The sequence below is a fragment of the Coptis chinensis genome, chromosome 4, assembly GCF_015680905.1.
Source record: "Coptis chinensis isolate HL-2020 chromosome 4, ASM1568090v1, whole genome shotgun sequence".
NCBI lineage: Eukaryota > Viridiplantae > Streptophyta > Magnoliopsida > Ranunculales > Ranunculaceae > Coptis > Coptis chinensis.
In genome coordinates, this window is record NC_141459.1 from 28,061,841 (window position 1) to 28,077,851 (window position 16,011).

The window sequence follows — 16,011 nt, forward strand, 5'->3', positions numbered from 1 at the left end:
ACCGCAGCTATTGCTAAAGTGTTTCCTGGTACTCGTCATCGTTACTGTCTCTGGCATATTATACAGAAATTCCAAGAGAAGATGTCCTTTACCAAATTTAAGACATTGGTAACTGAGTTGAAAAACACTATTTCTTTTTCGTATAGGATTGCTGATTTTGAGAGAAGATGGTGTACAATCATTGAGAAGTATGAGTTATTTGAAAATCCTTGGTTGGCAAAGATATATTCAATGCGGGAGAAATAGGTTCTTTGTTATCTCAGTGACACCTTTTTTGCTGGTATGCACACGACTGGTCCAAGTGAATCGATGAATGCTCATTATGACCAATTTATCAATTCGACGACTACGCTTATGCAGTTTGTACATGGTAATGAGAAGTCTTTGGCTTTGCTTGCTAGGAAAGAAAGAGATTCTGATTACCACACCGAGCATAGTTCACGGATTGTGCCTAACGATACTTTCCTCCTTATGCATGCCGCGAAGGTCTATATGATCTCAATATTCAATAAATTTAAAGAGCAACTAGAAAAGGCAAAGATGGAGTACAAAATTGATGGGCAACAGATGGACAACAATGGAACCGGAAGCTACATGGTGAAGTTCAAAGACCCACAGAAGAAATCCGTTTGGAAAGTGAATTTCGATAGCGGAACTTTAGAGGCAGACTGCGAATGCAAGTATTTTCAGTTTATGGGGATACTTTGTGGTCACATCTTGAAGGTTTTTATTCGTTACGACATTGAAGAGATTCCAAACCATTTTATATTGACACGGTGGATGCAAAAGGCTAACACTTATAGAGCGGAGTTTGATACTGGATTTGTGGTCGAGAATGTCTCACATGAACCTCTGAGAGTGGCTCATTGTATCAAGGTTGCTTCTCAAGTGGCTTACGATGCATCGCATACTTGTGAGGGTTTATTCATATTTTATTGAAAAGATTTGTGAAATGGCTATTGGAATTTCAAAGTTTAATGAAACTTCCTACGAAGGAGACGCAAATGATGAAGAGCCTCCAATTGCAGAGCCTTCGATACCTTCGGTTAATACATCACAAGTTTTTTTTTATTTGAATGTTTAATTTGATATAAATTTAATGTTTAATTTGATATAAATATTTATTTTATTTTGCAATTTATTTTGACTTTCAAATCTTTATTTCAGCTATTGATTTTGAATCCCAACATTTCTCAAACAAAAGGGAGGGGGAAGAAGAAAGCTGATAGATTGAAATCCCCCAGAGAGATAGCCCTAAACAATTCAGGAAGAAAGTGTCACAAATGTGGAAAGATTGCTAACCATGACTCGAGAAATTATCCGGAGAAAAATAATACGTAATCTGTGAAATGTAAGTATAGCTTCTTTCCCCCCTGTTCTATACGTAATATGTAAATATAGATTATGTACCCGTCTGTCTTCTTTCCCCCTGTTCTAATTTGTAAATTATAGACCTACGTGCACTTTGTTTCACTCTTAAGTTTTTTTTGTAAATTATATAATGAGTAGAATTGTTTCTATTTTTTTCTCATTGGTGGAATTTTGTAATAAGATGCTAAACTTACAGATATCATATTCAAATATTGCAGCTGAAGATTTGAAATGACTTTGATCCCATGCTTTCTCCATAGAGTTCACTGTTTGTTTTGAAAAGTAAAGTGTAGGTAAACATATCAATTATTGGTTGTGGTTTGTCAAGAATTGAATGTATTTCATCTTGTTTATTAATAGGATGATCCTTAAATCTAAACTTTTGTATAATCAACTGTTAGTTAAGGGGCAGGTACTAGCTAGCTTAGGGCAGTTAACATTGATGATTTTAGAGGGTTAGAGAGCGAACTAGACATTTTGAGATATTTGCTTGAGACTGCAAGCACCTTGGCTCATCCCCTTTGCTCACCATTGGCTTGGGAAATTGTGTAAGATGCAAGAGAATCAGCATTGGAGTTATGGATTAGTTCTCATTTACTATAGGTGTCCCAAAAGCATTGGAGGAAGATAAAGAAACGGCTTTATCAAGGCACAACAAGAAGTTAGCAATTGTATTTGGGTTGATCAACACTGCACCTGGAACACCAATTCGTATAATGAAGAACTTGCGGGTATGCTGTGATTGCCATGAAGCAAGAAAGTTCATCTCCAAAGTTTACAATCGAGAGATTATTGTTAGGGACCGGCTAAGGTTTCACCATGTCAGAGATGGACATTGTTCCTGTAAGGACTACTGGTAGAGAAGGATTGTGTTACTGTAAAAACTGTTGCTACATAGGGATTGGTGGATGGCCCATCTGGCCGAAGACATCACTTATTCACCAACTGCTAAACCTTTTCTGTATTTAGTGCTTCTGTATCTTTTTTCTAAAACTTTGCATGCACAATTAAGTGCTATTGTTGCACAAAGATCAAATTGTTTATATAAGGTGCATTTCCAGCAAGCAGTTGTATCAATAATGTGGGAAAGCACTTCACAAGCATTTCACAATTTCAGTTACAGTGCAACTTTATGTATATGTTAGAGAACAAATGCTGGCATGCTGCTATACTGTACCTTATTCATATTATTGAGAACAAAATATAAATGCTTTTTGTATCAAGTATTTTTCAGGATCATAAACCTTCTCATAACGTCGACAAATTAGACGATATAAATTGATATTATTTGCACATAAATAAAGAAACGCCTAACAATCATTCCATTACAAAATTTTGGATCAGGTTATCATATTGAAAAACAAAAAGAAAGATCAAGATCCGAGTATACATGTTGAAGGGGAACGAACACCTTTGAACACTTCATGTGGAACCACTTTTAATGATACAATTTCTCTAGCTACATTTGTCTAATGTCTGTAGGATCCGTAAGTTACAAAATCAATGAGCTTGAGAGAGGTCACCATTCACCTTATGAAGCATTATACAAGAATCCAAAACCTTATTTCTTCACTCTATCCACAATACTTGTGCCTCTCGATCTTACAGAACTATGTAATACTTCATCCAGCGAGATACTTTTTGGTATGAAAAAATGATTGTCCACCAAACTCTCAACGACACCATGAAGACCAATATAAATACTTCATCTATATGCCTCGAAAGGATTGTCTGGTCTCAAGCACTGGAGTCGATTCTTTAGAAGAATGTGGCCAGAAAGGTGAGAGTGCTACAAGTTTCCCAATTATGATCAGTGTCAGTGATATTAAACCTGCATATGCGACTTCATCCACTAGATCCTTGAGCTCGTCAAACACCTATAGTAAATGAAACACCACTCATTTAAGAGTCTGAGTTTTAATGATGATAATATACAAACTTCTTCATTTACAGAAATGAGAGAAAGTAACATAAATGAGTTTTCGAAAAAATAGTTGGCTAATATTTGCTTACCATCCATTGTTGAGGCGTTGTCCCTCGCTCCACAGCAGCAGCCGGGATATTAGATGGCAGACCATTATGCATCAACTTCAGTGCAAGAGTTGGAAGAGTAGACAAGCCCATGTAGACAACCAAAGTTCAAAAATACTACAAGATATCCTCACCAAATACACACACATAAATTGAATATCCAAATGTAATGCAATCATCGATTTAAATTACAAATTAAATTAAAATTAAATTCATTATTCCAACATACAATCAAATAATTCGTACACAAATTCAATCAGTTGATTCAACATTCATTCATCTACACATTCTTCCAACTACTACTAACATATTAAACAATTTACAAAAGATCTAAATCAATAGAAATTTAATATCTTGAACATTTTACAACATATCTAAATAAAAAATAAAAATAAAAAGCATTAGATCTTACCATAGACAGTGTTGATTGGGTTCATAGCAACTTGATTCTTAGCAGCATCACCAAAGACAAGAGTATTATACATTGAGCTCCCAAAGAGTGCAATTCTATAGTATTTAGCCCAGAATGATAGATAGCTATTGTTGATTTCAATTTTCGGTTTCCATTTTCCATTTTTGATTTCGGTTTCCATTTTCGATTTTCAATTTTCTATGGGTTTGGATTTAGAGATCGTTTTTAGCTTTTAGATCCAAATTTTTGTGAGGAGTGAGGAGTGAGGAGTGAGTGAGTGAGGAGAAGAAGATGGGGGAAAGAAAGATCCAATTTTTGCTGGAGAAGAACTCGACCAAAATTTTGGATTTGAGATTTTGGTACAAACTAACCGATATACCCCCATTTTTTTTGTATTGGGCCAAAGGTTTTTAGCTTTTAGATCGTTTAAGATCAGGATGTAATCTGACGGTTCAAGAGAGGTGTGAGATTAGAGTGTCACAAGAGTGACACTATAGTATAACCGTGTGTGTGTATATATATATATATATGTTTTGGCTAGGTATACAACCAAAATGGAAACAGCCATCAGACAGCCAAAATCTAACCGTTGGATTTTATCAAATCCAAATCAGAAACCTTAAGCACAAAATTACAAAATTTTGAAATCAACCCATTTTCGGCTTCAAACATAAAACACTTACAAAGAGTTTTCTCTCTCCTATTCCTATCTCCAATTTTCTCCAAATCCAAACCCAACAATTTTCGGTTAATTAAAAATGAAAAATTGAAACCGAAAATTGAAATCAACAATAGCTATCTATCATTCTAGACTAAAGACCATAGAATTGCACACTGTGGGAGCTCAATGTAAAATACCCTCATTTACTAATTCTGAACGTTTGATTGGTGATGCTGCTAAGAATCAAGTTGCTATGAACCCAATCAAGACTGTCTTTGGTAAGATCTAATGTTTTTTTTTTTTAGATCTGTTGTAAAATGTTCAAGATATTAAATTTTTATTGATTTAGATCTTTTGTAGACGGTTTAATATGTTAGTGGTAGTTGGAAGAATGTGTAGATGAATGAATGTTGAATTAACTGATTGAATTTGTGTACGAATTATTTGATTGTATGTTGGAATAATGAATTTAATTTGTAATTCAAATCGATGATTGCATTACATTTGGATATTCAATTTATGTGTGTGTATTTGGTGAAGATATCTTCTAAACCCTGAACCCTAAACACTTCTCAACAAAATACCCAACTCTAAACCTGACTCATTAAGAATCAGTCCGAATACAGTTGAAAACCCAAAAAATTAGATTTGGGCTGTGTCGGGTACCCGTTTGGACATCCATAAAGTATGACAAAAAAAAATGTTGAAGACCAATTTTGGAGTATTATTTGTTTTCGGTTTTGCATGAGTAACGAATATTAGTGCACCATTCTCTGTCGTGTGTATTTTATATTTTTTCAATATTTAACTTCAACTGAGCAACAGAAGGGTCTTGTAACAAGCAATTACTTTCCTTACTTTATTACAGTTAATTGGACATCATAATATTTCAGATTCGAAGAGAAGAATTTATTCTCTTGATATCTTCGCGAAATTACTCAAATTTCTAAAAATCTTTCCAAATCATCCATAGATTTAAAGGTGAATTGCTCATTCAATAGGCAACTAATTCCTGCATCCACCTTTGCGTTTGAGGTATTGAGAGAACTGACGATATTTGTATCCTCCAACAACTTTAATTTATTTTGTTGATCATTAAGTTCGTCTATGGTTAAAGCTCTTTTTCTTAAATTGGTGAACCAATAATTTTTTATTTCGTTATCTGTTCGACCAGGTAACCTCCTTGCAATCAAAGACCACCTATAAAAACATTAAAAATACAATTTGATCAAATTTCACACAAAATCAAAGTACATGGTACAAATGAAATAAACCTACCAACAATTCCAGAACTTAACGATCAATACATGAGTTTTCAGCTTTTCCTACTAACAAAGCAAAATAGCAGGCAGAACCAGTGGCGGAGCCAGGAAATTGAGTGAGGGTGAGCCACAACTAGTCACTATATAAAAACTAAAATAAGATAACACCCAATTTGTCGAATTTTTGTTTTCCCTTGCATATTTTTTTAAAGTAAAAAAGAAAAAAACACAATTCGAATCCCATCACAAAAAAACATGTAAATTTTGGAATTACAAAAGACTAGTTTGCTTAATAGATCGATTTAGGAGAAAAATAAAATAAAAATACACGGACATTTAGCTTTAGAAAATTAGGAACTTAAGAAGAAAGTGCCTACAAATATATGCTTCTTACAAATGTATATATATGGAAACCACTTTAAAATTTCACAAATGAAAAAAGCAATGAATTTTTTGGAACTGTAAGGAAAATAGTCCAAAAGGCATTGGGAAAAAAAATAAGCACTTAGGCGCAATAAAGAATATTATACAATATTTAGACATTTTTTTAGCTTAAGGGTAATTAATATTAATAGCAAAAAATGGTGTTACAGGAATGTTTAGAAATTTTGGATTGGAAATATAATTCCCATGTTTACGAAAATCTATAGTGGGAAGCAAAATTTGGATTTTCAAACTTTTTTAGTTTATGATCCTACCATTGTTTTAAACCTATTTTTTGTGGTCACTTTACATTTATTTTAATTGTTTTCGTTTTCATTCAATCCCGAAATTCCAATCAATGCCTTAAGTAGATTCAAAATTAAATTTACTACAATTTTATGCAACAAATTAAAATTGTAATGGACTCAAGTAACCGATAGATTGAATTCATTACATACAAAATTGAATTATAACTAATAAAATTCATTATAAAAAAAACTAACAAAATAAAAGATTGGGGAATTAAGGTTTAGAAAACATACCAATAAACATACATATGGATTATTGGGATTGAGACTTGAGAATGTTATTACTCTTTTTTTCTCTTTCATCTTTTTTGTTTTTCCAAACAAGCAGGAAAAACACTTTCCAAAAGTGTTGTTTTTCAAAATACATAAAATTAAAGATGGAGAGCTTTCTCATGTTAGTTAGGGGAAGGAGATTTTTATTTTTGGTCAGTTATGGTGAGGGTTTAGTAACAAAATCATTTTCATATATATAGTAGTCACTTTTTTGGAAGAAATTGAGGGTGAGCCAAGGCGTAACCTAGCCCCCTGGCTCCGCCACTGGGCAGAACTCAGTATTGACCACTGTGCTAACGATTCTGAAGTCCGGCCACTAGCTAGCAGAGGACATATATAGTTGGCCATGCATAATGTGACTAATTATAACTACATTCTCATTTACACTTATGTTATAGTATTCTATATATATATATATAGTTTAGTTGATTACCTATTACCAATTAAGTTGTGAATTCTCATGATAATGTCCTCCTCTTCTTCAGTGATGTCCCCTTTCTTCAGACCAGGTTTGAGATAATTCAACCATCTTAGCCTGCAACTCTTAGCACACCTATTTAGTCCTGCCATATATATATGGTCACAAAACAAACGGTTAGAATAAAGAAAAATGTTAAAAGCAATGATATACATTAGCGCAAACTTTAACTGTATGCATGTTATTATTTTCAATGCATATCTTGTGAGTTAATGTATGAGAATAAGGTAAAAACGTAACCGGCTAGAGCAGGGAGCGATGTCCATTTCCATTTCGTTTTCCCTTTGGGATGGAGTGTCATGTAGTCCTTGAGTTTTTTATCTTCTTCTGCAGTCCAAATTCCTTTTATAAACGTCCTCCGTTTTTCCTCGTCGTCAACCTTTTTCACCATTTTCAGTGTACCAATTTTTAACCCTCCTCATTTATATATCTTTCTTTCTTTGGCAAAGCTTATTAACAAACTAATGCAACGCATTAAGCATGACTACAGTACATATTGACACTTGGAGGCCACCGATATTTAATGGAATATCGCATAACTTGAATATATCGGTCCAATTTCATATATTTTTTAAGTCCACTACGTTTCTTCAAGAAGAACAATAATGGAAAGATCAACAAAAAGGTTTGACCTTATTACTTGCATTCTCCTGGTTTCACCCATTTAAGTCAAGCCGATGTTTTATATTACTCAAATTTCTATTTTTTTTATTTAATTAATAATTATTATTATTCTGTGGCATTGCAGAGGAGTGATTGGTTGCATGGAGGGAGTGGTTTTAGAGGAGAAAAATGCAGTAGAATGGGTTTATAGAGGAGAAGGAGCTGCTAATGTTGTTTTGGGCTACAATGGGTCATCTCCTACTTTTGTATGCCTATTTATTTGATTAAATGTCTCACTCAACTTATGTTTTGTGTACTCTCTTTGCATTATGTCCAGTTTTTTTTTCAAGTGAAATGGAGCTTGAGAAGGAGGCACAAACGAAGTAGCGTTATAATTGATATACGATGTACTTGATAACATTATCATTTATAACAGTTTTAATGTGGTTAAAAATTTTCATTGTATGTAATATTGTTATCGAAATGTACCTCAGACATATCAGTTTAGACAACAATTCTAAGTGGACAATAAAGGGCTAGAGGAGGGTTTTGTTTATAGGAAAAAAAAAAAAAAAAAGGGACGGGATTACGGTCCATGAATTTTTAAGCTTATGGTCTGTGTCTATATGTAAAGCATGCTTCATTTTGATATTATTCAGTAATCTAATTATTTGTTTATGATACTCCGTTGCTGCAGGTTGGTAAAGTCTTACGCATACAAAAGACTCCCAGGCGCAAATCCCAATCTACAGCTGCTGCCTCAGTTCTTTCCACACGTGAAACCATTCTATGGAAAGATTGTAAAGAAATTGTGTCGTCCACTTCAAAGGAAACTGTTGGGCAACTATATGTGCTGAATGTTATGCTTCCATTGTTAGGATCTGATCATGTTGAAGCGGGGGTATGTTCTCATTGCGATATCGATATAATTTTGATGTCAGTCTTAGTGAAATTTGGTCAGTTTGAAAGTTAGGAATTTTTAAATAACACATTATTAATACTCTGTTACATTCCGGTTTCCACTGGTTTTTTGATTGCATATATGATTTAAGTATTTAACCAACAGGAAGTTCGTACTGAACAGTTTATGTTGTGCATATCCCCATAGAGCAAGGCCTTGTGGCCTTTAATTAACGTGCACTCAATTTTGTTTGAGGTATCCTCAGGTCAGAAGTGTGGCAAATATATTATACCTGAATATTTTTCTATTGGCAGATACATGTCCTTGTGTCTAGGGAATTTCTGGAGGCAGTTGAGAATAATATTCTTTGTCAGCGTCCTGCTTGGAGAGTTGATGCTGCCAAGGTTAATATCCTCTGTGATTCTGCACTTATTATCTCTGATCATTCAATTTTCTCCCATGGTAAATGCCAAACTCCATTAACTTTTGAACATTTAAGAAGTTTCATACTTTGTCCTTGCAACTATTTTTTTTATGCGACACTGGTATTTTTGTTACCACACTCAATGTACTAACACTTTGTAGGATTTCTCACTTTTTAAAATAATTTTTGTGGGTACAGAAGGATATGGGGCAAAACATTTTATAAGTATCATTGACATTGCTAGTCCGTATTAGTTAACTTCATATTTGTTTTAGTCTAGGTAGGTTGTTTGATGCATGTAGATTTTTTTTCTCCTAATTTTAAATTGTTCAGAGAAAAAGATCAATGTTATCATTTTGCCCACATCAAATTTGGTATACGAATTGAAGACTTTTGTGTTGTTGTCACTTACACCATTGGACTAAACTTAGCCTACATTTGGCCAGAGTTAGAATTTCTTAAGACATGTTTTTTTAAATATTTCTTTTGGAGATTATCTACAAGGGGTCATATATATAGCAAAGATCAGATAAACTCTATGTAACATGGACACGCCATATTTCAAAAATAATCCATGTCGGATACATATCCACGTGCCCGTGTTGAATACATATCGAACACATTGTACTTGATATACCTCAATTTTTTATATTTTGCCGTGTCAGACACTTCGTATCCATGTCGGATATGGACACACCGATCCGTGTCAATGTAACTTAGGTTAAACTCAAAATTTGCATGTGGTTCAGACAACTTTGAGTAAACTTATTATCAAGCCGCTTTTATTATTCTGCAACAATTGCGTTCAACGAATTTATTTGTTAAGATATGAAAAGAAGATATGGTTCTCCTGCCGTTTTTCCCAAGGTAATTAAATGTATTATTCTTTCTTGATTGCAGGTATCATCACAGGAAGCACTTGCATATCAGTAGAAATAAAGGTGCTTTCCTGATCTGGTCTTCCTTCTACTGTATTCATCAAATTCGTGATCAACATGGAAACCTTATTCAAATGTTGGGGTTCCAATTGATGCAATCCTTTCTTTTTTCAGCCATTCAAACCGTGTTTTTAACTAAGACAATTTATTTTTTTGAATCCTTTAACTAAGACAATTTATTCATTGATTCACGATCTTCCTTTTTGACTGACTTGTATTTCTTTAAAATGTTTCATCATATTCTTTTTTTTCCAGTCAATGTCCTATTTCTAACATTTATTAATGTTTCTTTAATCTTGTTCACTTTTTCTTGTCTTGAAAGATCAGCCAAAATGTGGATTTCTTCCATCTTCAAGATTCATAAATGAAGAAAATGCTATCAAAAAGAGTGTCTCTCGGTTCAGAATGCACCAATTCCTGAAGCTTCGTCAAGGCGAGGTAATGCATACACCAATCCCATGGTATGTTCTACTTTGGAGCAAAGTACGCGTATTTTTTCATATACGTAGAAAACTACAAAATAACATTGAAAACACACCCTCTTGACTGTAAATGCACTGCATAGAAATGGTCAATGTGGTTTAGTTTTTTATGTGCCATAAACTTCCCTTATACTCACCATCAAACTGAAAATAAATGGTTTTCAAAAGAAAATGATGTTGAAACTTCATTGGTTTTGGAGTTTCATATTTTGCAACTTTTGGTTCTATGTAAGACCTTTCCAAATTGTATTTCAGATAGCGCAGGTGAGCAGATACAATCCACTTGATCTGTTTTCTGGATCCAGTGATAGAATACACAAGGCCGTAAAGGCACTTTTTACCACTCCACAGAACAACTTTCGAATATTCTTAAATGGATCCCTCATCTTTGGAGGCTTGGGGGGTGGTGCAGACAGCAGTAACTCAATGGTTGGTGAGGCACTAGAAGATCTGTTGAGGGATGTTATTCGGGCAGAGCATGGCATGCGGCTACCTAGTTTCCTCCAGCTTGTTGCAGAGACAGTCTTCAGATCAAGGGTACTGGATCAGCTACTAGAAGCCCAAAAGCTTGATTCTCTTGACATAGAAGGAGCAATTCATGCATATTACAACATTGTTTCTCAGCCTTGTATGATCTGCAAAGATTTGAACAGTAGTGAGCTTTCACAAAGATATTCATCCCTACATTCTTTATCCTTGGAAGAAAGCCTGAAGATTGTAAAGAACTATTTGATAGCTGCAACAGCCAAGGATTGTAGCCTGATGATCAGCTTTAGACCAAAGAAGAGTGGGGGCAGTGAGTCCCCCTATAGCAACATAAAGCTGGATTCAACTGGCCAAACCTTTGATTACAAGGTACGCAAACTCTTTCCAGGATCATCATATGTTCTTTTGTTCTTGGGGTTCTTGGGGTCACTTAGATTCCTAAATTTGCAAATTATCAGTCTTTCATTTTGTTTTGTGTGCATTCCTGATTCTGTGTGTAGGAGCTCTGTTCATGATTAAATACTTTGAAGGCTTTAGTTTTTTGAAAAGAGGAGACTGCATTGGAGTTTGTTTGTGAATCAGTTTATGACACTACTATTGTGAGCTTATTAGTACTCGTCACATAACCACGTTGGTTGTATGGACTAGGTGCACGGTGTCAATTTGCTGCACTTGATCTCTTGAAGCTATGGCTATGGAATACCTAATTGGATGAAAATGTTTTGTTTTAAAATGTCATTTGAACCTTTGACTAGCTGAAAAATAGAAATTCTAATCTAGGACAATGAAGTTTTTCTGTATTTCTACATCTTTTGAAAACATTGACATTCTATCATATTTAAACTCCCGCAGGCTTATTTCATTGACCTCGACATGAAATCTCTGAAGAAAATGGTCCAATACTATGAATTGGACCAAAAGATATTAAGCTGCTACGCTGAAATGGATTTGGTTGAATGTGGACCATCTGAGACTTGTCAAGATTTATTCCCAACAGCAGTGCCAGATACATCATGTTTCTCGAAGGGAGCAGTTAGTATTGAGCTGAAATGAAATTGAAAGGATGGACTGAATGAGTGTCAGAAGGCTGTTTTATCTGAAATGGGCATTATGACCAAAACAAATCTTTGTTGTACTGTTATGTTGGTTGTGCCAAAGGGTCGTTGCACACTTCAGTCTACCAATGTTTTAGGCGAATATCTATCATTATAAGGACAATTGTTGGGATTACGGATTACCTCCTGTTGCTTGTCTTTGTCTTTCACTGTTCTGATTGTTATTCACTTTCGTGTTTTCCGTCTTTCAGGTCGACTAAATTTTCATCTTTTTGTGCCTTTTTCTCATTTTTCTAAACTGGCTACCAGATAACGGAGGTCCTTGTTTCAATCTCAAATCACAATTCTGACGTACACACACTCTTAACTTTGCAGCAGGTATCCTGCACCAAAACTTGACAGAATTCCGTCACCTTGTGCCATGTAAATCTTAACAAAGGAAAATAACATGGAAACAGAAGGGAACGCTTTCTTGATTGTTTGAATTTCTGAAACAATGGAAGCTGGGGCGTTCGCTGGGCAGCTATTTTTAACCCTATAGCAATTGGGTATATCAGTACTCTATCAGTATATGTTTACTCTTTCTTTGTACTCTTAGTTAATCTTTCTGTTAAGAGACCATTTAATTTTTACAGAACATGCGAGTCCTTTTTGTATGGTTGTGCCTTCATTAAAATTATGTTCTGGAGTCTTGTTACTTAAAAAAAGTTGGCACGATTTCAATAAGTTTCGAGTGATCGCACCAGATCTTAGATGGAAGAGGAGAAAGAGATGTAACTATGTAAAAGAGACCTTTCTCCTCAACAAAGAAAGCAATGTCTCACCTACTTAATTTGTCACATGATTGAAAAAAGACGTCCAAGTCATGCCCACATGCTCCAATTAAAAATGTCAGTTCAACTTGTTTCTTTCTGAGTTGATGTTCTGTGTGAAAACAAGAAAACTAAATTCAGCTTTCTGGTTAGCTAGTTTGTACCTTTGTATCAATGTTGATTATTCTTAAGAACAAATGGTGCTTATAATCATTCTTAACTTGAAGAATCGTGTGTTGTAGATCAACTTTGGATTTGACATAAGTGGTACTAATGTAATATGAGCTTACCATCCTTGGTGCAGATTTTCATGTCAATTTTCCGAACATATAGTTATTAAAGTCTGCTGCAAGTTGCTTCCAAAATTCTTACTTTGGTGAAATTGTTTATCTGCACACCTTCATGGCTTCACCCGACCAATCTTTGCCATGATTTCTCTTCAGGAAAATCACGGTATTCACAGTGTAGCATCCTTTTATTGGACACTTACAGTGAAAAACTTTGTAGAAGGAAATTTGGAAGCAGAGTCGAGATATGTTGTTCTTCCGCATCTAGTGCAAATAGTTCCACACTTGATGTGTTTTTTTACTTTTGTATGCCAAGAGTCCATTAGTCCTCTTACCTGCAGGGAAACTGCAACGGCTGGGTTGTTTCCGCACTTTTATACGAAAATATGAACAAAAAGACCATCGTTTGTTCCCCGGGTCTGGAGTCCATAATATGGTCTTTGGAAAGCTCCTCTCGTCTTCTTTACCATTCCATGTGTCTGCATTGATCACATGACTTTGTGTTCCTTAAAATGGTGATAAGATTGAGACCAATGTAACTGTGTTCAACAGGACGATGTAGAGAAAAATGTTGGCCTTGCAAGTTGTACATAGTACTGTGACAGCTCATCTGTAGTACAAATGCTATTTATAGATAGAGATTGCAATGTAAATTACTTTTCTTTCAGAGCCTTCCGTAGGTCATGGAAATGGTAGCATAGACTTTGGATACTAGGTGAGGAATGGTGTAGGGAGCCAGAACTTCAAATGACCTGCGTATAGTACGACAAGACCGGTATATACTAACTTAACACAGATCAAGCATATGCGTCATGAGGTAAATATAGGTATATGAGAGTGCAATGTGCTTTAGGTGCTTACACTTGACACTTTCTGATGGATATATATTGAACTCAATTAACTACGTAGACATTTGTTTGCTATCAATATTAGGAATTCACCTAACACTCTACGTTTCGTTTTAAATGGTATAGATGACTGACACTGCTGTACACCAAAATCCTTGCGACAGCATTACTACTTGGTCCACACTGGGTGAATGTGCATGTGCTACTTTGTCATTGAAGGAATAACATTCTTCAGGTACGCCTGTATGCTGATCATTACGCTTCAATACATACAACTGACTGAAGAATAATCTCCCTTGACTCGCTATCGATCAGTTAACAAACCTGATACAGTAAGAGTTGCCATACAGTAATATAAAAAAGCATATCAGAAGTAATTAAAATGTCCCAATGCTACTTTTGAGATTTTCCCCTATGTTCCTATGGATTTCCTGATTCCGGATAATTCTGATGGCTTCCACATTCCTCTCTAGTAATTGACTTCATTAGTTAATCATGTGAAGCAGTTTTATCTGTTAATTTGATTCATAAAGTACAAGCTACATATATACCTAGCTACTGTAATCCCGTGACATGTTCCTAGCTAGACTCCTGGTTAAAATTGAAGTGTATTTGAGTGGGGCATCCCACTTCTCAGTGCAAATCTTCTTGACATAAGCAAGTGTATATATGGAGGGCGTGGAAGAATGTTATGGAAGAATTCTCCATAAAACTCTGTAAGCAAGGGGCGATGAAGTTCTCTGGTGCAGTCCCCATCTCATGCAGATTTGCGCTAAAAAGTGGGATTCCCAGGCACACTTAAATACCTGAAATGCTGGATAATTTACTTCGCAGAGTTGTTTTACCTGAAATATGGAAATGCTGAATAATTTCTTGAGGCTTTGTTGGAGTGATATTAAGTTTGCTAGCTTTATAAGGTCGTATATATTGCCTAGGATAGTCTTTATAATCATAGAGGCATACAGCATTTGTGAACATGTCATCAGGCCATCAGGGGAACATTGTCAGGCCTTAAGTACTTAACCTCATTTCTGTAAGCAATAGAAATATGTCGAGAGATCAATAGTATTCATATCCTCTACGAGTTAAACGCGTCACATTTGAAACAACGGTTCAGAATGCACTACGAGTAATCAACCTATCAAGCATTCTGAGAAAAGCCTAAGGGTAAATGGAAATGACATATCATAGATGACCCAATAATGAACCTCTGACTAGCATTTACTTCTACTTTACAACTTGCACTGTCCTCCCCCTAGTCGCCATTCAATTTTGTACCAAATATATAACTAGCACTAGCAGAAGTAGAAGAATAATGCTAAAAAGAATAGGGAACAACCAAAAATCTCAAACAATTATAGTAATTTCTTAGAGCACACTACTACATTTTATATAACACCACCCTACACAGCTCTCTTCTCATTCTTATCAGAACCATGTCGAAGGTTCCATCCCATCTTTCATTGCATATTTATTTCTTTGTTCTTTAGTTAGTTTTATGCTTTTATATGTTTCACCAATTTCTTCTGCCCTCACTGAAACTTGCACCAGAACCTTGGTACTTTTTTATTTCCTTTGATCATACGTGGCTTACGTGCATGTATTGTTAATGCATTAATATTACGCAGAGAAGAACTAAAGGACCTGACCCTCTTACCGTTGCAGAAAACAGTGGTGTCAGTGGATCTACTCTGTTCAAAATGTAAGAAGAACGCAATGAAGTTAGTTGCAGGAATTGAAGGGATAAATTCTATTGTCGCTGACTCTTCCAAGAGTACGCTGACTGTTGTAGGTGAAGCTGATCCAGTCGTGATCATTAAAAAGGTAAGGAAGTTCAGAAAATCTGCACAATTCATTAGTATAGGTCCTCCTCCAAAGGATGACAAGAAGGATGACAAGAAGGATGACAAGAAGGAAGTCTGTCCATATGTTCCAAGGTGTCAGAAATGTGATGTG

At 35.2% G+C, this 16,011-nt stretch overlaps 1 protein-coding gene and 1 long non-coding RNA gene across 2 annotated transcripts; one reads left to right on the plus strand and one right to left on the minus strand.

The window, feature by feature from the left end:
• Positions 1–2,633: 2,633 nt before the first annotated feature.
• LOC147503016 (uncharacterized) lies at positions 2,634–3,511 on the minus strand. Its single transcript, XR_015220103.1, has 2 exons — positions 3,385–3,511; positions 2,634–3,248 (listed from the first exon to the last, which is right to left on the minus strand). It is a non-coding gene; the product is annotated as an uncharacterized LOC147503016 (long non-coding RNA).
• A 3,832-nt stretch (positions 3,512–7,343) lies between these two features.
• On the plus strand, positions 7,344–12,290 carry LOC147503017 (inositol-pentakisphosphate 2-kinase-like). The gene is made up of 8 exons (XM_086607840.1): positions 7,344–7,844; positions 7,968–8,088; positions 8,520–8,723; positions 9,038–9,185; positions 10,048–10,088; positions 10,413–10,523; positions 10,823–11,422; positions 11,906–12,290. The coding sequence occupies exons 1-8, from the start codon at positions 7,825–7,827 to the stop codon at positions 12,104–12,106; spliced, it is 1,446 nt and encodes a 481-aa protein (XP_086463966.1). The 5' UTR covers positions 7,344–7,824; the 3' UTR covers positions 12,107–12,290.
• The last annotated feature ends 3,721 nt before the right edge of the window (positions 12,291–16,011 follow it).

Excerpts from the sequence above, each read along its gene's own strand:
- LOC147503017 (XM_086607840.1), top strand. The coding sequence starts at position 7,825 with ATGGAAAGATCAACAAAAAG. Across the intron at positions 7,845-7,967 it reads ATGGAAAGATCAACAAAAAG|AGGAGTGATTGGTTGCATGG; the intron begins GTTTGACCTTAT and ends GTGGCATTGCAG. Across the intron at positions 9,186-10,047 it reads TCATTCAATTTTCTCCCATG|GTATCATCACAGGAAGCACT; the intron begins GTAAATGCCAAA and ends TCTTGATTGCAG.